General features: G+C 44.3%; 1 protein-coding gene across 2 annotated transcripts in view; it reads left to right on the top strand.

The window, feature by feature from the left end:
* CHST11 (carbohydrate (chondroitin 4) sulfotransferase 11) overlaps positions 1-22,566 on the top strand; it is a 334,147-nt gene that overhangs the window by 162,687 nt on the left and 148,894 nt on the right. For both annotated transcript variants that reach the window (XM_006871078.1, XM_006871079.1), the window contains exon 2: positions 10,981-11,066. In XM_006871078.1, the coding sequence (XP_006871140.1) occupies positions 10,981-11,066 (86 nt within the window). The remainder of the gene's footprint in view (positions 1-10,980; positions 11,067-22,566) is intronic.

Genomic DNA, 22,566 nt, shown 5'->3' with positions numbered 1-22,566 from the left:
ATATATATATATATATAAACTGTAGAACTGGGAGAGTCCCAGGTCTAAGACAGGTGAGGCAGGTGGGCCTGCAGGCAGATGGGCAGACAGGAGTCCCAAGTCCAAGCAGGTGAACCAAGATCGTCAGGAGGGCCTTCGTGCGGAAAGACAAGTAATAGCGTAGGCCACTGACTCCGGTTCCTAGAACTGGAGGTTGGAGGATGACCTAGATGCAAGATCCAGGTCCAGAGGAAAAGAGATCAGCCTGTGTTTCCATTATATTGGGAGTAGGCCACACCCCAAGAAAACATACTTTCAATTGATTGGTTGCTCGTAGACAATAATTACAGAGTTGACTATGCCTGCTCAAAGCCAATCATCGAAGAGTTAACCATGTCTGTGTTCGAGTTCACTATGGGACTAACTGCATCTCAGCTGCTAAAACAATGGGAATCCTGGCCCAGTCAAGTTAACACAAAACCTTAACTATCAGAGTTACCTAGGACTGCCGTAACTGATTACCACAAATGAGGTGGCTGAAAACAACTGAAAATTACTCTCTCACAGTTTGGAGGCCCAAGATTTGCAGCCAAGGTTTTGCAGGTACACTCCCTTTGGAGGCCCTAGGGGTCATCTTTCCTGGCCTCTTGTTAGCTTCTGGTGGCTTGGTGTTCCTTGACCTATAGCTACGTCACTATAGTCTCTGCCACAGTCTTCACAGGACTTCATCCTCTGCGTGTATTTTTCTGTGTCCTGGCCTTTTCTTTAAGAACACTGTTGTTGTTGATGTTAGATGCCATCGAGTCAATTCCAACACTTTGCACAACAGAACAAGACATTGCGCCATCCTCACAATCCTTTGTTACGCTTGAGCCCACTTTTGCTGCCACTGGGCCAGTCCATCTTGTTGGAGGTCTTTCTCTTTTTTGCTGATCCTCCACTTTGCCAACGACGATGTCCATCTCCAGGGACTGTTGTTGTTGTTGTTAAGTGCTGTCGAGTCGGTTCCAACTCCAGCCACCCTATGTAGAGTCTCCAAGGAGTGGCTGGTGAGTTTGAACTGCTGAACTTGATTCCCTCCTAATAACAAGTACAAAATAATGACAGACGAAGTCTGGCCATTTTGGCTTCTATGGAGCATTCTGGCTGTACTTCTATCACAGATTTGTTTGTGGTTTTGGCAGTTCATGGTGCTTTTAATATTCTCCACCAGCATGACTCAAATGCAATCACTTCTACTGTCTTCCTTATTCATAGTCCAATTTTCACGTGCATATAAGACAATTGAAAATACCATGGCTTGGCTCAGGCACACTTTATTTAATTTAGATCCTTGAGTGATGCAAACAGTTTGCATTTGACTACTAACCTAAAAGTTAGTGGTTCAAGCCCACCCAATGACACCAGGAAGAAAGGTCACATCTGGAGCAGTCATCCTCTGTAATACATGGGGTCTTCATGAGTTGGCTGTTGATACCACAGCATCTAACAGCAACAGCAACAAACCCAGGGCAGGCTAAAGTTTTGCACAGGTGGCCTGGAGAGAGACCAAGGACAAGTGCCAATCCCCTTGGGCTCTAGAAGAGGCTGTGTGGCCCTGTGGGAGGTTGGACTGCTGACCAGAGTCCAACTATGTTATCGTGAAATTATACAGAGTTGGCAGAGGCAAATCTGCTTCTCTCCTTGAGGAAAGAACAGGAGAGGAAATCCTCCAAGATGTGTTGTGTGTAAGGCCCACTGTGCCCTGTTTGAGGTGCTTAAATAAAGGGTCTCTGGAATATACCCTTCTTAAGCACCTACCTTGTTTTGTGTCTCCAAAGCCAAGGGGAATCCCAGAGGCAGCCATCAATATAAAATAGACTTGGAGCATCAGACACAGGGAAAGAATTATTTGGGCAAATTTTCTGCATCACTGCAACATAAATTTATAAGCATTCTAGGGAAACTGCAGGGGGGCAGTGTAAAATTTCTCTCACAGTTAAGGGAGGGTAAATGGAAATTAACTGTATAGTACCCATAACAACTCACTGATGGCGTGTGAAGTGTAATTAACATGATCAGTATTGCCAGTGCTGTGGATCTTGTTTTATATTAAGTGAACCCAAAACGTGACTTACAAGGGCTTTCCTAGGTTAACTGTCAATTTCAGTTCCTTGAGCTTAAGTATCTCAGGAATGAAATTATTCCATCATTGCAGAGGAGTTTCAGGAACAGAATTGATGCTGCTGCTGGGACATATATACCAGCACACTTCCTACTCTGGGTGTGCCAGTTCCTGTTAGTACACCTTTTGGTGAATGTGAAGGGTGTTTTCTGTCATTGAAGGGGAGGCAGTTGCATACAGAAAAGGCATCTGGAAAAATTAAAGTCGTATATCTAAGAGTCTGGCTTTTTAAATAAGTAAACGTATTTTTATTATGTATATTTCCTATATATATATATATATATATATAAAATGGAAATATACATAATAAAAAATTGCCATTTTAACCAGTTTTAGGTTAACCATAATTCAATAGCATTAGAATCTAGCTTTTTAAGTTATAAATCTGTTATTCTAGCTGTGAGTTTAATAAATCTTAACAGTCAATTTAGGGTGGTTTTTGATTAATATTTGGTCCTGTAACTTAACCGACTGACTGCATTTCACACTTAATCTATTTAATGTCTTTTTTGAGTGCTTTAATTGCTTGGTTAACAAAGAACATTCCCAAGTACATAAATAAGCCTTATAAATCTAATACCTCACGTTTATGAATCAAGCGGATCTTACTTAAAGACTTTCCTATTATACATGAACTCAGATCTCAATTAAAAATTATAAGTCAAATGTACTGTTCAAGTCAGTTTGTCAGATTGGAACTGCCAGTGGATCTTCTCCAATACGACAAAAGCTTGATGATATTAACATTGTGGGTTTTGTAGTTAGCCACTTTTGGCTAACTACAAAATACACTTCTGTATTTTTGTAAAACAGCTTTAATTACATATCATGAAATTCACCTGTTTTCACGGAGACACGCCAACAAACCTGCGATACTGACGGGATTGTATAGCCATCATCACAATATTAATTTTGGACCATTTCCATCACTTTAAGCAGAAACATGTGTCTGTTTACCATCACCCCCCCCCCCCCCATTTCTATCCACTCCCAGTCTTTGTCAGTTCAGACTTATGGTTACGAATTGGGCTGCGAACCTTAAGGTCAGCAGTTCGAAACTACCAGCCGCTCCGCGGGAGAAAGATGAGGCTTTCTACTCCCGTAAGGATTTACACCCTCGGAAACCCTGTACAGGGTCGCTCTGGGTCGGAACCGACTCGACGGCACTTAACAACAACAACAACAAAACTGTACTAGATTAGATCACCAAGTCTTTTTCCTATAGAGTCGCAGATGGGTTCGAAACACCAACCCTTTTGGTTAAACACCCAGTCTTAAGTGACCACTTACCTAGTTTCTGTTTTTATATGCTTTTATCTGTTTGGGACATTTTTCTGAGCATTACGTTTTAAGTTATTTGGGTTTTAAGGAAACAATTTTGTTATCTCAAAGAATTTTGAGGTTATGTTCCCAAGCAAATTTTGTGGGTTATAGTCTCAGTGGTCTGATGTTTATTTACATCCTACTTGTGGTCCAGACTCAGGCCACTTACTAGTCAAAGAAAATCTACTTTCTCGGAAACCAAACCCTGCTAGTGACTTAATTTCATCCTAGATGTTTTTTCCTCCTGTTTTAAAATATCGTATTTAATATCCATCGTTCTGTTTTTTCTCTCTTCCTGTGTCTTTCCATACCTCTTTCATTTTTTGCCAACCTCCCTCTTGTTGTATGTCACCTAAGTTGACATGTATCTGCCATGAGTCAGAACCGACTCGATGGCACTTTGACAACAACCCTCTAGCCAGTGAATTACTCCCCATTCCCTCCTACCATTGGTATCCATCAAAGAATGTTTCTTTTAGTATGAAAAACTCTTTTAGACTTTTCACAATAATGGCCTCATGCAATATTTATCCTTTTGTAATTGAATAAATTTGCTCAGCACAATGTCCTCCAGGGTCATCCTTGTTAGAAGGTGTTTCGCAGCTTTGTTATTCTTCAGTGTTGCGCAGTAGTTCATTGTATGTTTCCATTCTTCCATTGATGGTCATTTAGGTTGATTCCATCTTTGTGCTATTGTGACTAGTGCTGTGATGAACATGAGTATGCATTTATCCACTTGTATCATGGCTCTTATTTCTCTAGGATAGGTGGATATATATACCAAGTAGAGAGCTTGCTGAATCATACTAAGTATTTCCATTAACAGCTTGTGGAGGCAATACCATACCATTTTCCACAGTGGTTTCACCGTTTTACGGTGTCATTCCAGGTTATTTTGGGTTCTGGTGGGCTCACAACCCTAAGGCTTCGTTAAGCGATTGCTGACTGAGTCTCTCATGTGGTATGTGATACCAAGGCCACGGTTCTGAGAGGCAGGCTGCTCCCTTGGAGATCCCCACCTGCCTCACTCACCCATAAGACTCTGATTCACCCTTTCTTGGGGCAGCAAGATGGTTTAAAAAGCAAAACCCCATTGTATTAGTTCCTGTCCTGAAATATTATTTCAGAACTCCGTTTTGACTGTGTTGTTGAGTTAGTTACAACTCACAGCAACCCTATATATGGTTTCCAAGGTTGTAAATCTTTGTGGAAGCAGAGAGCCTCATCTTTCTCCTGGGATTGTGACTATAAAATCAAATAAAATGTTTTTCCAATCTTGCCTCAAATCCGTTTGGAATCAGATGAGGTATAACGAGTCAGTGCTGATCTGTCAGTTTGTCCCACTCTAGTGGCTTGCATAGTTGTTGTGATGCTGGAAGCTGTGTCACTGGTATTTCAAATACCAGCAGGGTCACCCTGGATGGACAGGTTTCAACAGAACTTCCAGACTAAGACAAACTAGGAGTAAAGGCCTGGTGATCTACTTTCCAAAAGTAGTAGCTTATGAAAACCCACAACCTATGAAATGGATCTCCTCCTATAAAATGGGGATGGTTCCTGGGCTAATTAATGGTGAAACCAGGGGTTGAATCCAGTTCGTGTTGATGTCAACTCCTATGCCATCTCATGCTTCAGTGGGCACTCATGGGTGACCAACTTGTATGTCCCCAATTTGCTGGGGACATACCTGGGTTTAGCACTGAAAATCCCAAGTCTGGTTCCCTGGGCAAACTGAGATGGCTGATTGTTTTAGGCTGGGTTCTCTAGTGAAGAAAAACCAGTGAAACAAATATATATAAAGAGAAATTTATATCAAGGAAATGGCTTACAATTGTAGAGGTGTGAGAGTCCCAAGTCTGGGACAGATGAACCAAGATGGGCAGGCAGGTCTGGCATGTCTGGCAAGTATGAAGGCAGGCTGCTTATGGTTCCCAGGATCGGAAGGTAATAGAGCAGGCCGCTGGCTTAAGTCCAATGAATTGGAGGTCAGAGGATGAGCCAGATATAAGATCCAGACCCAGCAGAAAGCAAACAAGCATTGCCTGAGTGTCTAATATTTTGGAAGCAGGCCACACCCCAAGGAAACATCCTTTCAATTGATTGGTTGCTCACAGCAGAACTCATCATTTTGTATTAGATCTCATTATGGAGAGAACTACATCTCAACTGCCAAACCGCTGAGAATCCTGATCCAGTTAAGTTGACATAAAAGCTTAACTGTCACAGTGAATAACCTACTTCCAACATAATGACCTTAAGGCCAGGGGCTGGGGGAGACTGTGTCTTCATGTCATTACAGGACAGGCTTGTGGGTCACATGTTACACAGCAGACTGGCATGGCATTGTAGGAATGGCTAGTTCTGAGGGAACGGTTCGGCTTGCTCTTCCTCTATCTAAGTTGGTGAGGTGGAATCAGACACTGTCCCATTCCAACATCTCCCTGACAGATGGACTGGTCCTCACTGTGCTGAAACATCGTTTTGAACTTGTGCATTTGGAAATACATCTCTATAATTACATGGCTGCTCTGCATTCTCTGAGCATCGGGTAGATGGCAAACCATGCCCAGACTGTTAGCAAATCGAGAGATTTGGAATGTATCTGAAGCCAGCTGGGTTTTAGAGTTGATGGCAGTTGCTTTGCCAGCCGGAGGTGTGGAAAACCATTCAGACTTGGTTGGTTTGGTACAGAAGTACTTTGGCTTTGAACAGTGAGAGCCCTGGTTTGTGTGGGGAAGCTATATATGATAAATCATTATTAGAAGCATCTTTTGCTGCCCTTGCAAGGAGCATGGTGAAGTGGTCAAGAGTACCACGTCTATAAACAGACAGAATTGGGTTTGCATTTCCTATTTGACTCACCGTTTGCTGACTGTGTGATCTTAGGCAACTTAAAAAACCTCTAAGGGCTTCCATTTTCACAAATGTAACATGGGTACAAATGATGTTATTATCTCTAATTTACAGAGTTTTTAATGAGGATTAAAGCAAGCCATACATATGCAGATGATACAATCTTGCTTGTCTGAAAGCCAAGAGGACTTAAAGTGCTTACTGATGAAGATCAAAGACCACAGCCTTCAGTATGGATTGCACCTCAATGTAAAGAATGCAAAAATCCTCACCACTGGACCAATAAATCACGTCCATTAAATGGAGAAAAGATTGAAGTTGTCAGTGACTTTATTTTGCTTGGATCAACCATCAACACTCATGGTAGCAGCAGTCAAGAAATCAAATGACATATTGCATTGGACAAATCTGATGTACAAGACCTCTTTAAAATGTTGAAGAGCAAAGACGTCAGTTTGAAGACTGACCCAAACCATGTTATTTTCAATAACTTCATATGCATGTGAAAGTTGGACAGTGAATAAGGAAGACCGTAGAAGAATTGATGCATTTGAGTAATTTTGTTGGAGGAGAACATTGAAAGTACCATGGACTGTCAAAAGAACAAATAGATCTTTATTGGAAGAAGTGAAGCCAGAGTGCTGCATGGAAGCCAGAATGGCCAAACTACGTCTCACATACTTTGGACATATTGTTAAGAGGGACCAGTCACTGGAGAAGGATATCATGTTTGGTAAAGTGGAGGGTTGGAAAAAAAGAGGAAGACCCCCCAACAAAATGGATTGGCACAGTGGCAAAGCAGTGGGCTCAAACATAACAATGACTGTGAGGTTGGCCCAGGATTGGGCAGTGTTTCATTTTGATGTGCATAGCGTCACTATGAGTTGGTACCAACTCGATGGCACCTAACAACCACAAAGCAAGCCATGTGAGAACAGGGCTCACTCAGCATTATGTCAGGCACATGATACATTCTCGATAAATGGTAGTACTAACAATGATTTTCATTATTCACGGTGACTGTTTTTCCCACAGCTTGACATCTGCTGCCACCGCACTGGGGACCTTAGCAAGTGCTTATGCTCCCCAAGTAGTTTTTGTGAATGAAAGGGGTTGCACTCTCATCTCTCAGAATCCTCAGTGTCTTTGGTTTATGAAATGTATCAAAGGCAGGTATGTCTTCATACCTGAGCCCCACAGCACCGACAAGACCACAGGGCACCTCTCAGAGAATGTGATGAGCTCCATCCCTTGTTGTGAGCTGCCTGTCCGCCCCTGCTCCCAGTTAGCTGCCTCCCTAATGGATATGTTCAGAAGGAGGAGAGTGTACTTTTCATTGGATTGAAATAAACAAGAGTGACTTTAGTGTAATTTTGCCATAGTTCATATCTCTTAGAATATCCAGAACTGTTACTGGGTCCAGGAAATCATACTGCAAATTGGCCTATCATTAGAATAATTATAATTGAGAAACCGTCCTTAATTTCACTGATTTGAGTTTGTTGTTGTTAGGTGCTGTTCCAATTCACAGTGGCTCTATGCACATCAGAAGGAAACTGCCCGGTCCTTCATCATCCGCACAATTGTTGTTATGCTTCTGCCCATTGTTGCTCAATCCATCCAAGTCAATCCATCTCCTTAGGGCTCTTCCTCTTTTTCACTGGCCCTTTATTTTACTGAGCATGATGTCCTTTTCCCAGGACTGGTCCATCCTCATAATATAGCCAAAGTATGTTAGACAAAGTCTCACCAACCTTGCTTCTAAGGGGCATTCTGGCTGTACTTCTTCTAAGATAGATGTGTTTGTTGTTCTGGCAGTCCATAGTACTTCCATTGTTCTTTGCCAACACCATTAATTCAAATGTATCAATTCTTTTTTTTTAATCTTTCTTATTGATTGCCAGCTTTGACAAGCACCTGAGGCGACTGAAAAATACTATGCCTTGGGTCAGATAGATGCACCTTAGTCCTCAAAGTGCTCTTGAACACTTTAAAGAGGTCTTTTGCAGAAGATTTGCCCAATGTAATATGTCCTTTGATTTCTTAATAACTGCTTCCATGAGTGTTGATTGTGGATCCAAGTAAAATGAAATTTTTGACAGCTTCAGTCTTGTGAGGATATTTGTTTTCTTAACATTGAGTTGTACTCCATACTGAAGGCTATGTATAGTGTCTTTGCTCTTCATAAATAAGTGCTTCACGTTCTCTTGAAAGATTCATAAAGATCTAGATCCTTCATAAACCTTTTTGAGAGCCAACTGTGTGCCAAAAGTCCATGAATGGTGCAAACAGCTAATATGCTTGAGATTTCAGGAAAAAAGGCTTGGAAATCTACTTCCAAACAAAACAGCCATTGAAAACCCTGTGGAACACAGTTCTGCTCTGATACATACACATGGGGTGGCCATGAACCACATCGACTCATTGGCAACTGGGTTCGTTTTTCTGAGTTGATGAACAGGGCGTCAAGTAACTCAATGGTCAACTTTCTCACGACTGGCCAGACAGAGACTGAGCGGGGGTCAGGGATGGGTTGGAGAGAGCATAACTGACTAGGTTTGAGTCTGCTTTCCACCCATACGTCCTTGGTCAAGTTCCTGAAGTTCACGGAAACTCAGAGAAGCTGTCTGTAATCTTCACTGGGGGCTAGGATTATACTTCTCCTAGGACCTGGTACACAATGAACTCACCTCAAATGGCATGGTTGTTATCATACCCATAAAAAGCACATGAGGCCCCTTTGGCTTTCATAGCCTGGAGTGCAGGAGCTCAGACCTGGAGGGGAACTGCAGAAGGCCCAAATTGCAGGCCCCACATGGTCAAAGGCTTTGAAAGGCCTTGTTTTAGAAAAATAAACCAATTAAATCATATTGCCCCCCATAAAATCAGCCTTTTAATGGGTTCCACGATAGAGTTTTCACTGAGGCAGCTCCACACCCGAGTCCTTGGGAGCCTGTCTGCCGCCACGGGGAGAATTTAATCTTGCCTGGCGGGAGCATAATTTTACAAGTGTTATGGTTGTTTTTGCTCCATTGGAGTGTTGCTATGTCTTTGTGCACCCAGGGCAACTTGCATGCATTTAACAGTTTACCTCGTTTTGGGTGGAAATGAAAAATGAAGTAATAAATTAAAGGAAAACACAACATGGATTTTCCCCCCTCTTCTTAGGGCAGCCGTGGAGGAACAAAGAGCTCTTGTTTCTCAGCCTAATCAAATTCTAATGGCTCTTCTGTATTGATATGTACCCCCAGGTCCCTTACTCCGCAGGGAGAGCTGTAGACCTGGTGGGGGATGTATGGAGCTTATATATTGACTTCTAATATTGGCCCCATGAGGAAGCCCAGTGACACTGTGGGTTAAGCGCTGGGCCACTAACCTCAGGGTCGGGGTTCAGACCCACCATCTGCTCTTCAGAAGAGAGACAAGGCTGTATGCTGCCTTAAAGATTTGCAGAGAGTGAAGGAGCAGCCCTACTCTGCCCTATGGGATAGCTGTGAGCAGGAATTGACTCTGAGATGCAGGGGCTAAAGTGACCCCATGTGGCAGAGTAGAATCGCTCCATAGGGTTTTCTTGAATTTCTAGAATCTTCCTGAGAGCCAACTGTTAGGTCTTACAGGGTCACTATGAGTGGGAACTCACTCAAACAGCACTTGACAAAAATGACAAAGATAATTCACAAGAGACTTTGGGAATGCTCCACCCCTCTCCTCAGCTGACCAATAGCTGAGTGCCATTTAAATGGAGTGGGGGTGTCTGCTGAACAGGAGAGCCCACCTAGGGAAGGGCAGATGGCGAAGGCTATGGGACCTTACACTGCCTCACCAAGCCTGGCATTTGGCAGAACACACTCTGGCAGAACTGTCTTTACCATGTTTCACAAATGACATTTCTTTGTGTCTTAAAAATTTACTAGGAGGAAGTTTTAACATTATTGATGTCCTTCTGGGATGTATCAAGGAGCCTTGGTAGCGCAGTGCTTCAGCACTCACTGCTAACCTAAAGGCTGGTGGTTTGAACCCAGCAGCTGCTTTAAGATTGTTGGTGTTGTTAAGTGTGTGGAGTCAGTTCCAACTCACAGTGACCCTGTATCGGCTTTCCAAGGAGTGGCTGGTGAGTTTGAACCACCAACCCTATGGTCCAACTTGACCTTGTGGTCCAATGTTACAGCAGGACTTCATAAAGATTACAATCTTACCTTTCCCTGTAGGGTCACTATGAGTAAAAATCGATCTGAAAGCAAATTTTTCTTTGATTTGGGATATGGAGTAAGAGTCCCCTGGTGGTGCAAACCACGAAGTACTTGGCTAATAACCCAACGGTTGGTGATTCCAATCCACCCAGATGTACCTAGGAAGAAAGACCAGGCAATGTACTTTGGAAAGATCACAGTCATTGGAGCAGAATTCCACTCCGACACCCATAGGGTCATCACGAGTTGGACTTGACTCCGTGGTAACGTTGTTGTTTGTTTGGGTGTGGAGACCCTTGAGAGTTGAGAAGACAGTGGCGGAGTTGCAGACGCAGGTATGGGAACAGCAGTGGAAATCTATCTTCATTACAAGCCGGCTATCCTTTCCTCTTCTCTCTTCTGCGTCTGTTTCTTTGTCAGACAACATGCCTTTGCTGCTCTTTCTGATGAACCTTCACTTTCTTTCCTTAGTCATGCGGAGGAATCCCTTCGGCGTGGACATCTGTTGCCGGAAGGGGTCCCGAAGCCCCCTGCAGGAACTCTACAACCCGACCCAGGTAAGTCTCAGGGAAATTGGCTGCTTCCGTGACTCTGTCATCGCCCATCATTTTGGTTTGGATTTTTTTGGCTGAACGATTCCAGTGTTGTGTTCCCTGGGGATTTGAAACTTCCTTCCCCTGCCTGGCGTTTTGCCTTCCAGGGCTGCTTTCTTAGGTAAGCTGTCTCTGTATACTGTTTCCACAATCGCGGTGTTTAGAACTAGAGAGTGACCGGGTCTGGTGCTGCTCAGGTCTTGGACCCCAGAGTTCCATACAATCACGGGCCCCAGCAGTGGGATCCTGACACTGAAACATTGGCCAGCTTGTGTTATCTTCCCTGAGGATCTGCACCTGGACAAACTCACCACCTGTTCTACGTCCCCTTATTCAAGCCCAACAGTGCCCCACTTTGCCAGCTTGGCAAGATGTCTTTGCTAAGTGACTGTCACAGTAAATGTGACTCATTAATTTAAGAAGGCAGCAAGCGTGGTTTCTGCACTGTTGATGATGAAAAGAGCTTCTCTTTGAGCAAAATAAATTCCAACCAAGGAAAAGTTGCCCCTTGGAAAGTTAGGAGCAAAGTTAGGAGGCCTGGTTGCTATGACAATGGCTTCAGCGTTGTGTGTGGGTCTTGATGTGGAAACTGCAGGGCTGGTCCGTTTTCAGGAACTTGAATGAGCGCTTGATGTCGAGAGCTGGTGAATGAAGTCCCAGCGACAGCAACTGCCTACTTTTAATAGCTGTTGAGAAAGGAAAATGAAAAGTGCTGGTTTAGCTATATACATACTCTTTATTTTGTGTTAAATTATTAATTGAGTCTTCTGTGTACCAGGGTGCTTGGTAGAAGAAGACAATGTGGGCATCAAAGGTGCTGAATTCTTGTTTTTGCAAAGGGATGAGCCTAAGAATTTTGGGATCCCATTGCTCCTTCCAATTTCTCACCTGCACTCACGTCTGGAAAATAAACTCCGGAGTGTATGCATCATAAGTGGCCAAACCAGGTTAATCCATCTCCCACCCACCCCACCACCCTGAGCTCTAGGTGTTGACAGGTAACTGAAAATTCAGTACAGGTTGTCCCTGATGTGTGACGTAGTTGAGTTGAACTGTACTTACGACCATCTTTTTTTGGGGGGGTGGGTGTTGGTGATAGGTTGTAGCAGACAATTTACTGATCTCATTCTCAGATGTTTACTTACAGATGTTCAATTTTATGATTTACTGCTGGAAACACTGTTGATTTACAAAGATATTGTTATAAAAGGCAAAAATAATGGAAGCGTAAAAAAAAGAAAGAAAAACTGTATTCAACTTATGTGGTTGGAAAGGAGCCCCACTGTACATTCAGGAATACCTGCATTACCTAAAGGCTTCCTTTTCTGGGGTCCATGGAGACTCAACAGGGAATTTGATATTTGAATTTCATTTGGTACTGAGCTGTTTCTTAATTGTAGGCAAGTCTCTCAGCCTCTTCATAAAGCCTGTCCTCAGGAGCAGACAGAACCAGTCTTTGACGAAGGGTTAGGGTTTTGGCTTAACTGTGTTGACAATAGTGCATGCTACTAGATGCAAACCATTTCCATCCTTTGTTCTGGGACGTCTCCCCTTCCAAACAGAGCTTAGAGCCCATTCTGAGGTGGCTGTCTCTCTGGGTGGGTGTCCATGGACCTTTTTCACGTTCTCTGTGGCATCAGCATCACCTAAAACAGCGCCTGGCTGACAACAGGTGCTCCCAGATCTCTGTGGATGAAAAAATGAAGGCCTGAGTAGAAATTACAACTTCGCTTCTAACTAGAGTACAACTGTGAGTCCATGCCGAGTCCTCAGTAGAGGTCAGTTTTCCCGTCTGAAAAATCGCTCAGGAATGTTGGGAGTATGAAACAATTCTGAAACGTGGAGGCGGCAGGATTGTGATTCGACATCTTATGGTCATGCAGGTAGCGTCAGTAGCTGAAGTCTGGGCTTTAGAGCCAGGTTGGGTTCCTAGCCTGTTTCATCATTTACTAACTTTGTGGCTGTGGGCATGTAGCTTAATGGCTCTGTGACTACTCCCCCTCCTTAATCATGGTGATACCACTACCTCGGATGCAGGGTCCTTAGAAGTAAGGATGGGGAGACGTCTGCTCACCTACCGTGGACACCAGGAAAGCTAGTCACTGGAGAAGACCATTTTGACGGTGAAGTAGGATGGATTGGTACAATCGCTGAAATTATAAACTCACTCATACCATGGGTCATGAAGATGGACTGGGCAGCATTTTCATCTCTTATGCAGGCTTACTTACTTGTGCTTACTTACTCCTCTGTGGTGCATCTTACAGCTCACCGTGTTATATGAGAGAGGTTGCCTGAGATGGTTTGCCTTGACTGATTGCCCCCCCCCCCCCATGGAGTTATTTAATTCATGGACTCATGTATTCATTTATTCCTCCACTGTTACAGAGTCCCTGTGTGTTGGGCTCTGGGCACCCAGGGGGTGAACAGGACACGTGAGCTTAGCCCCACATGTCTGCTTACTCTGCATACCCTGGGTTGACATGGAGAGTGGACTGACAAGGTAGTCCTTACCTGGTTCTTTTGTAAAGCAACTGAAGAAGTGTGACCCTTCTAGACAGAGAAATGTTTTCCTTCTGGTAGTGTTGAGCGCTGTCTGAGCCAGATTTTCATTTAGCAGTAGGCTAAGACTTTGTGGTGCAGTTGGTTAACCTGATTGGCTGTTAATTGAAGAGTTCACCCAGAGGTGTCTTGGAAGAGAATCCTGGTGATCTGCTTCTAAAAAATAAATCAGCCCTTGGAAGCCCTATGGAGCACACAGTTATACCCTGATACACATGGGGTCACCACGAGTCAGAGCCACTGGCCACTGGTGGGTCATCTGTAAGAGCGGGGCGAATGACTCATTGTCCTCCATCAGGAATATCTTGGGCAATCTGTCTGGCAACCAGGGAAATGTCATTGCAGGAAAATCACCCTGTTTCCTTGAGATGTTGTCTCGGGATGTTTTTTTTTCTTAGGCTGACTTCCTTTACAAGCTGCAATTATGTTCTATTCCCACGCAAGGTCAACGGTACCATCTTGGGGGATCATTTGAGCTGCCCCTAGCTGGCGTAGTAAGAGGAGAGAGGAAGCGAGGGCTCCTATCTTGAGACATTTACAGACTTTTCCTCTGATTGGGCTTAGTTACTATTTCTCATCTTTCCCAACCAGTCATGCTGTTGAAGTTGCTAAGCCCGGAATGATGTTATCACAGATGACAAACCCGTTAATCGCGAGAAACCAAACTGTCCCTGGAGATGGAGCTTCCCCTTTTTCTGCTGTCTGGTTATTTGGGTGTGCTACATCATGGTGAAAACAGGAACTGTTTGTTTTTGATGATAAGACACCAGCCTTACATCAAGAAAAGGGGTCTTAGTTACTATGTACCAGGACAATATGCCAGGTCCGATGGAGATGCTGAAAAATTCACATCTAATCTTACCATCAAGGAGCTCTGGTAGTGTAGTGGTTACAAATCGGGCTGCTAACTTCAAGGTCGGCAGTTCGAAACTACCAGAAGTTCCACAGGAGAAAGATGAAGCTTTCGGCTCCCATAAAGCTTGGCAGCCTCGGAAACCGTGTGCAGGGTCACTATGAGTCAGAACCGACTCCGAGGTACTTAACAACAACAATTTTACAATGAGCCTGGAGAGAGAGATTTGTAGCAGCTTCCTAGAGCTGTCATGACAAGGTACCACAAATTGGGTGGCTTGCTTATCAAAGGAGACACTTATTGTTTTACATTTCAGGAAGGTTAGGAGTTTGAATTCAGGGTATTAGCCAGGACTGGTTTTCACTGAAGGATCTAGGGGAAGATCTTTCTCGTTTCTCCCAGCTTCTGGTAGGTCCGGTGTGTTTTTTGTAGGACACCACTCAAATTGGATTGAGTCCTGGTGTGGCACTGTAGGATAAGCATTGGATTGATAACCTCAAGGTTGGAGGTTCAAACCCAAGAGCTGCTCCTCAGAAACTCTATACGGGGTCGCTATGAGTAGGAATTGACAATAACTCAAATGGGATTAGGGCTCACCTTTCTCCATTAAATGAGCCCTGGTGACGCAGTGGCTTAAGTGTTGGAATACTAACCATAAGGTTGGCAGTTTGAACTCACCAGCTGCACTGCAGGCAGAAGAAGAGGCTGCCTGCGTCTGTGAAGATTTACACTCTTGGAAACCCTAAGGAACAGTTCTGCTCTGTGCTGTAGGATCTCTGTGAGTCAGAGTCTACTCAGTGCCCCATCAGAACTTCCTGTCAGTTCAACTGATAACATCTTCAAAGACCCTATTTCTAGCCAAGGTGACATTTACAGTAATAAGATTTCAGTGTATCTTTTGCCAAGGGACACAGTTACATCCACAACAGTATTATGCCGCCGTTTCCCACGGGTGGGAGCTGAGGCCAAGAAGCTCACACACCTACTGAGTCAGGGAGGATTCCAGTTCAAGACCAGCTCCAAACCCTGGGTTCTTCATTTCCGTTTTTTACCTCTATGCTGTATACACTGTTACTAACAATTCTTTTCTCTTGATAGACACTGTCCTCTCCAAACCCTTCTTGTCCCCTATCCCCCATCCCCCCCCCCCCCAAAAAAAAAAAAGTCAAAGTCAGATTTTTACTAGACAAAATCTTAAAAGCCCCCTTGGGGGAGTTAATCAGAATCTGATTTCTGTGTCCAATCTTGCTTAGTTCCGTGCCTTGCAAACCTCTTACCATTAAAAAAAACAATTGTTTAAAAAAAGTTTGTCGTTGATATTCTTAGAAAAATTGCACTCTGATGTCTTATAATTTTCCCAGTTCTCTGCTGTCTCCCTGGCCCCAAAATAAAACGTAATTGCCGATCAGATCAGCTGTTGTCGAGTCACGGAAAGTTCAGGAGTTGCCAACTGCATATTTGTGGGCTGAGCACATCTGTGGGCCGCCCCGACTTGGCTCCCACTCACCAGGCAGAGTTGCATTGTCAGCCATTAATAGGGTATAATTGCCCCCAAATGCCAGCGAGGGCGAAACCACTTGTCCTTCAGACTCGCCCACCTGCAGGAGGCTTGAGTGGGTTCTCCAAAGTCTTTACAGTGTTGTTCCTATGGTTTAGACCTACCATAGCCACTTCTTTCTTTAGCATTTCCATGTCCCAAGAAGAAGCTGTAGAGCCCCCGGGCTGACCCTCAGTGTCTAAAGCTGAGCCTCTGGGTGAGGACATAGCTAAGCTCCATTACTAACCCAGAGGTTGGCAGTTTGAACCCACCTAGAAGTACTTTGGAAGAATGTCAGGGCGATCTTCCAAAAGGTTGGTCTTGAAAATCCTGTGGAACCTAGTTATGCTTTGCAACACATGGCATTATTGTGAGTAGGAATCAAGTTGACGGCACCTGGTCTTTGGTTTTTGAGTCTAAATGTCCTGGTGTGGTGTGACAGGATAAGCACTGCACTGCTTACTACAAGGTTGGTGGTTCAAACCCACCATCTGCTCCTTGGAAACCCTGTAAAGGGTTGCTGTGAGTCAGAACCAACGCGATGGCATTTAACAACAACTGGGTGCACCTGGTCAAGTTGCCGGCAGGATTTCTTAGGCATTTTGGGGGACCGATGCACGGTCAAGCAATCTAATGATATTCTGGGTGAGCTATTTAAGAAAAAACAAAGCAAAATCACTAAGGCAGAAAAAAGGCTCCAAGGATGCGGGGAGAATTGGCATGATTTCTGTGGGTGTTCAGGGCCAGAAATTGGAAGCAACTAAGACATCCGTCTAAAAGAACCCTGGTGGCACAGTGTAAGCGCTTAGCTGCTAACCAGAAAATTATTGGTTCAAACCCACCAACTGCTCCATGGGAGAAGATGTGGCAGTCTTCAATGGACGAGGCTCCGGAGAAAGAGGGTTAGGAGAGAAAGAAGACAGGTAGGGAGGAAATACGGGAGAAAGGAAGACAGAATGCTTGCTCTTTATTGGGTACATAATGCATGTCAGTGTCCATTTGAGGCATTTTCACACATATCTCAGTGAATCTTCTCAACAACCCAAATAGATGAAGATTAGATTAGACAAACTGACTCACACACCTGGGAAGAGACAGGTTTCTTGTGAGGAATATCTGGAACTTCCCACAAGAAAGAAACCTCCACAACCCAGACCACATTGTAAACTTTTCATCTCCAGAACTATGAGACAGTCAATTTGGTTTTTGTTTTTGTTTTCAAGTTACCACTTATGGTATTTCTACTATGGCCACCTTAGCAAATGAAGACAAAAGGTGTCCTGTGACCCCATTGATCAGATAAGTTAACTGAGGCTCAGAAGGCTTGGGCAATTTACCAAAGTCATGCAACTCCTCCGTGGTAGAACTGGACCACACAGAGCCTACTGCTTTCTCTTGCTTTGTGTGCATTGTGGTGGTGGTGGTTTTGCGTTATCTTTCCCAAGTGGAAGAATGCGTCCTTGAAATTCTCTTTTCCAGTGAATTGACTGAGGCCTGGAACGTGCTGAGGATCAGTTGTAAAATTCCCCAAGTCATGGAATGGTGTGGAAAGCCCAGTAAGACCCATAGCACCCTATGTGACAGAGCAGAACTGTGGGTGCAGACTGCTGCAGGTTTTGCTCAGCCAGCCAAGTGTGTCAGCAGAGTTGTCGTCCAATAAGAACTTTCAGGACTGTAGATTCTTACTGAACCTGCTATTTGCCCTGGTCAAGGAGAGGTCTTTGTGGCCCAGCTGGCACCAGGCTAAGTAGTGGTCACTCCAGACCTCAGCTGTAGGTAGCATTGTTATTGTTAAGTGCCATCAAGTCGGTTCCAACCCATAGCGACCCTGTGTATAGGATTTCTGAGGAGCAGCTGATGAGCTTGAACCGCCGATCTTGCAGTTCAAATGGCTTTGCAGTCTGGCGCATTAACCCACAGCGCCACACCAGGGTTCCTGTAGGGTAGCATGCCTTGGTGAAATTTGGAAACCTGGCTCTTTGGTTCACTTGATTGTTTTCTTTTTATTAAAGCTGATAAAATCGCAAGGGGGAAACACCTTTCCTAATCTCAGCTTAAACAGAGTGTGCCCAAATTAGATTCTACAGACCAGGGAGTCTGTGTTGTTGTTTGTTGTTGAGTGCTGTCGAGTCGATTCCGACCCATAGTGACCCTGTATCGGATTCCCAAGGAGCAGCTGGTGAGCTTGAACCCCTGATCTTGCAGTTCAAACGACTTTGCAGTCTGATGCATTAGCCCCCAGTGCCACGCCAGGACTCCATATATGTATGTATGTATAGATATATACATATAAGTTGCCTTTGGGTAGACTTCGATGTACGATGACCCCATGTGTGGTGAGGAGACCTGTGCTTTGTACAGTCTTCAGTGGTTGAATTTTCAAAAGCAGATTTCCAGGTCTTTCTCCTGAAGCACCTATGGGTGCACTGGGACCTTCATTCTTTCAGTTAACAGTGGAATACCACCCAGGAACTCCCAAAGCATTCTGGGCAATTCTAATGGGCAGCCAGAGCCTTGGGTTGTTGGAGGATATTTAAGTTCCAGAAATCACTGAATCTTTGCTTCTCACATAACTCATTATGTGAAAAGTAACTCAGAGTATACCTACTGCCGAGACTCCTCACCCTGATCCACCTTCTTTATACGAGTATCCCCTCCCATGTTAACTTTCTGCACTAAGTCTCCTCCACTGTCTCAGGACCACATTCTCTCATGTCTGCCATCATCGTAGGTCTGATGTCTTACGTGTTGGAGAGTCAGCCAGAATTATGTGGACAGGCTGAAGAAGCCAAGCTCCAGTAAAGAGTGACCCCCAAACAAAGCATCAGGAGGAACTTTAAGAGGAACGCTGGGATCCCTCCTCATTTGATCCATGCCCAGCATCAGATGAGCGCTTCGGAAGGATTAACTACAGTCTCTCAAATAAGCATGAAGGGGAAGAAGGGCTCTCTCTCTGTCTCTCCCCCCCTCCCCCGCCCCCCCTCCTCCTTTGTAATCGCTGTTCAGGAAGAATGATGCTGAATGGACTTAGACGCTGGGGAAGGCCAGAAAGAGCAGACATTGTATAGTCCCCAACTCTGGTCAATTAATCCCTTCATTACCAACCACCTGGTAAATGACGAGTCCATCTAATTATCTTGCTTTGACCCAACAGCTGTCTACCAGCCAAAGAGGGATTAATTGATTTAGTTGTAGACTGACTCCTTATGTAAAGATATTACTTACTGTCAGCCTAGCAGAACAGCAGCTGGCTGGCCAAGATGAAATATTACATTAACCTGATCTTAAAACACAGCACTTGGGAGAATGCTTCATTATTGATTGCAAAGTACAATAGAGGAGCGAAGCCCATTACAAAAAGGAGGGAAGGTGGGCTGCCTCTTTCACTGTGGATAGCCCCCTTACCATGAAGTGATTCTGACTCTTAGAGACCCTAAAGGGCAGAGTAGAACTGCCTCATAGGGTCCCCAAAGGCTGTATGGCTCTATAGGATAAGCACTGGACTGCTGATTGCAAGGTCAGAAGCTGCACCTCAGAAATCCTACACAGGGTTACTTTGAGTTGGAACTGACTCAACAGCACTTAACAACAACAAACCTTTACGGAAGCAGTCTGGCCCATCTTTCTCCACTGTGGATAGTGGCTCCATTATTTTTGAACCAGGGAAGCTTTCTTGGGTAACTTTCCAATCAAGCCAGGACAGATGGGGACTGTGGAGTCAGCCACAATTTCACAATGTTGTGAAAGACAAGGGGAATCCCAGCCCGGATGTATGACTTAGGGCAGTTATATCCCCAAGCCTCACTTTCCTCATCTGCAAAATGAGAGCAAGATACAAGTTGTGAGGGTTTGTGAGGAGGATTCAGAATCATGTATCAAAAGTACCCCAGAGAGTCAAGGTCATTGTTGGTAGTAATTAGCAGGCATCCATGAGCTGGGCTGAGTTAGAGAGCCTAGGACTTTTCTTAGGGATTCTGGGACCTTGCTGTGCCCTGTTCAGCAAGCTCAAACATTTGCAGATGCACATTTGGAATTTCGTTGAGTAAATAATAAGATAGATGATTTCCTCCTGCCTGCTGAGCACTTCCTTACAAATTTGGTTAATGGTATGTGTCTGGCAGACTCTGTTGATGAGTGAGCTTGATGCATACATTTATAAGGCCATGAATGTCTGTGTATGTGGGCACATGTATGTGTGTGTGTGTTTGTGTGTACACAAGCCATATCCTGGAATGTGGGCAGATAACTTGTAGGTTTTAAATGTCTCATTGTGGTCATATTTGCCACACCCCTAGTACCTAACTATGTGTCTCTTGTTGTTGCTGTTGTTGTAAAGCATTCTGTGGGTTCTTGCTCAGAGCACCACATTAACAGGTGTACAGTAAGAGCAGTGGGTGGGTGGGTGGTGGTAAAGCCATGCCTTTGAACTCATCCTTTGATCCAGGTGGAAATCAGGCCTGCCTGACTGGCCATTGTTCTGTTTTGGGAGCTTAATTGCTGTTGTTAGGTGTCATCCAATCAATACTGACTCATAGCAACCTTATGCACATCAGAAGGAAACACTGCTGGATCTTGGGCCAACCTCACCATTGTTACCACGCATGAGAGAAGACTCCCTGTATATTAAAATCTGGGTTTTAAGCTCTGTGCTCTAATGAGGTTTCTCTGAGTCTTCAGTTCAAATATAAACTGGCATATTTCAATGGAAGAAGGGCACATCGAGTGACAAAGTGACCTCTGCAATTTCCAAGTGAGAACACAGCCTTACAGTCTGCCATTTTCGGAACTTTATTTCCTGTAGTCTCAATGCCATGAGGCCTCGATATCATTTTATTTTTCTGTGAATTACACAACTCCGGTAGCTGCTCAGCCAATTGGATTTTAACCTCAGGGTGGACAGAGCTCAAACAAAGCCCAGGCTATTCTCATGGTTTCTAGGGGAAAGTGGTAGTGGAGGAGGAGAAGGACCCTGGGGGAGCCCCTACTTTTCCTTCCCAGTATCTACGCATAGTTCTGGTGTTTTGCCAGGGCTTTATGCCCCGCCTTTGCTACTAAACATTATGAAATCTGGGGCCAAGTTCTGAGGCTTTTCAAGCACTGCAAACCTGTTATGTAAAAGTAGGAATGTGATACCAACAGTTCTGTTATCATATAGCAAGCTGCTCAGACAATGCTGAGATGAAACCTCCTCCGGGAAGCTTTCCTTCACCCCCTGCCCCCACTCAAGCCTAGGTAAAGTGTCTTTGTAGAATTTTGCTGCTCACTAAACATTTTATATGAACCATACAATTAATTGAAAACTTTTTAGGAGCCAGAATGAAAATAAACCAGAAAAAAAAAGGTTAAATTAAAAAAAAAATCACAATTTATTTAACCCAGCAGATCCCAGATATCATCATTGCAACATCTCATCAGTGGAAAAATTACTAAGATACATTTTATTGGCATGCTGTCTTTGAAATTGGATGTATATTTTAACACTTCGAAAGCAAAAACCAAGCCTGTTGACATCAACTCAGGTCCAACTCATGATGATGACCCTGTGTGTTACAGAGCAGAACTGTCCCACAGGGCTATAATCTTTACAGAAGCAGACTGCCAGACCTTTCTTCTGCAGCACTACCTGGTGGGTTGAAGTCATCAACCTTTAGGTGGGTAGTTGAATACAAGCTCTGTGCATCACCCAGGGACAGGTATTTTATTTTACATTTATAGGTTGTTGTTAGTGCCGTCAAGTTGGTTCCAGCGCATAGCAGCACTGTACAGGTTTTTCTAGGAGTAGCTGGTGGGTTTGAACTGCCAAACTTGCAGTTAGCAGTCAAGTGCTTATCCTACAGCGCCATACTCACTTCTGGCTCATGACTGCCATTTGGGCAGTTATAGTTTATAAAATGCACCTTTATTTCCCTCTTCCATGCCCACATTTCTCTTGTTCAGGACTGTTAGCCCACGCATTTGAAATGATTTCCCTAAACTCTGAGCCCCTCGAGACCAAGTTTTCTCCTTGGTCTGCCCCGGTGGCTACTTGAGTCTAACCGCAGTAGATGCTTGTCTTGAGCAGCCAGAATGGTCCTTAAAAGCAGGGACGGCAAGATTTGATCTCGTGTACTTAGGGCATGTCATCAGGGGAAACCAATTGCTGATAAAGTGGAGGGTCAGCGAGAAAGAGGAAGCCCCTCAGTGAGGTGGGCTGACGCAGTGGCTTCAACAGTGGGTTCAAACATAGCAGCCAATGTGAGGATGACTCAGGTCCAGCCATTGTTTCATTCTGTTGGCTGTAGAGTCACTATGATTTGATGGCACCCACTAACAACCCCTTTGGAAGGGGCCCTGGTGGCACAGTGGTTAAGCGCTTGGCTGCTGACCAAAAACAATCCACTTCCATAATTAGTTGTTGTTGTTAAATGCAGTCAAGTCGGTTCTGACCCATAGCAACCCTGTATAGGGTTTCCAAGGAGCAGTTGGTGAGCTTGAACCACCGACCTCACAATTCAAACGACTTTGCAGTCTGA

This window comes from Chrysochloris asiatica, unplaced genomic scaffold (assembly GCF_000296735.1).
Source record: "Chrysochloris asiatica unplaced genomic scaffold, ChrAsi1.0 scaffold00160, whole genome shotgun sequence".
In the NCBI taxonomy this organism is placed as follows: Eukaryota; Metazoa; Chordata; class Mammalia; order Afrosoricida; family Chrysochloridae; genus Chrysochloris; species Chrysochloris asiatica.
Note: the sequence above shows the minus strand (reverse complement) of the source record. Positions and strands in the feature narration are given on the sequence as shown.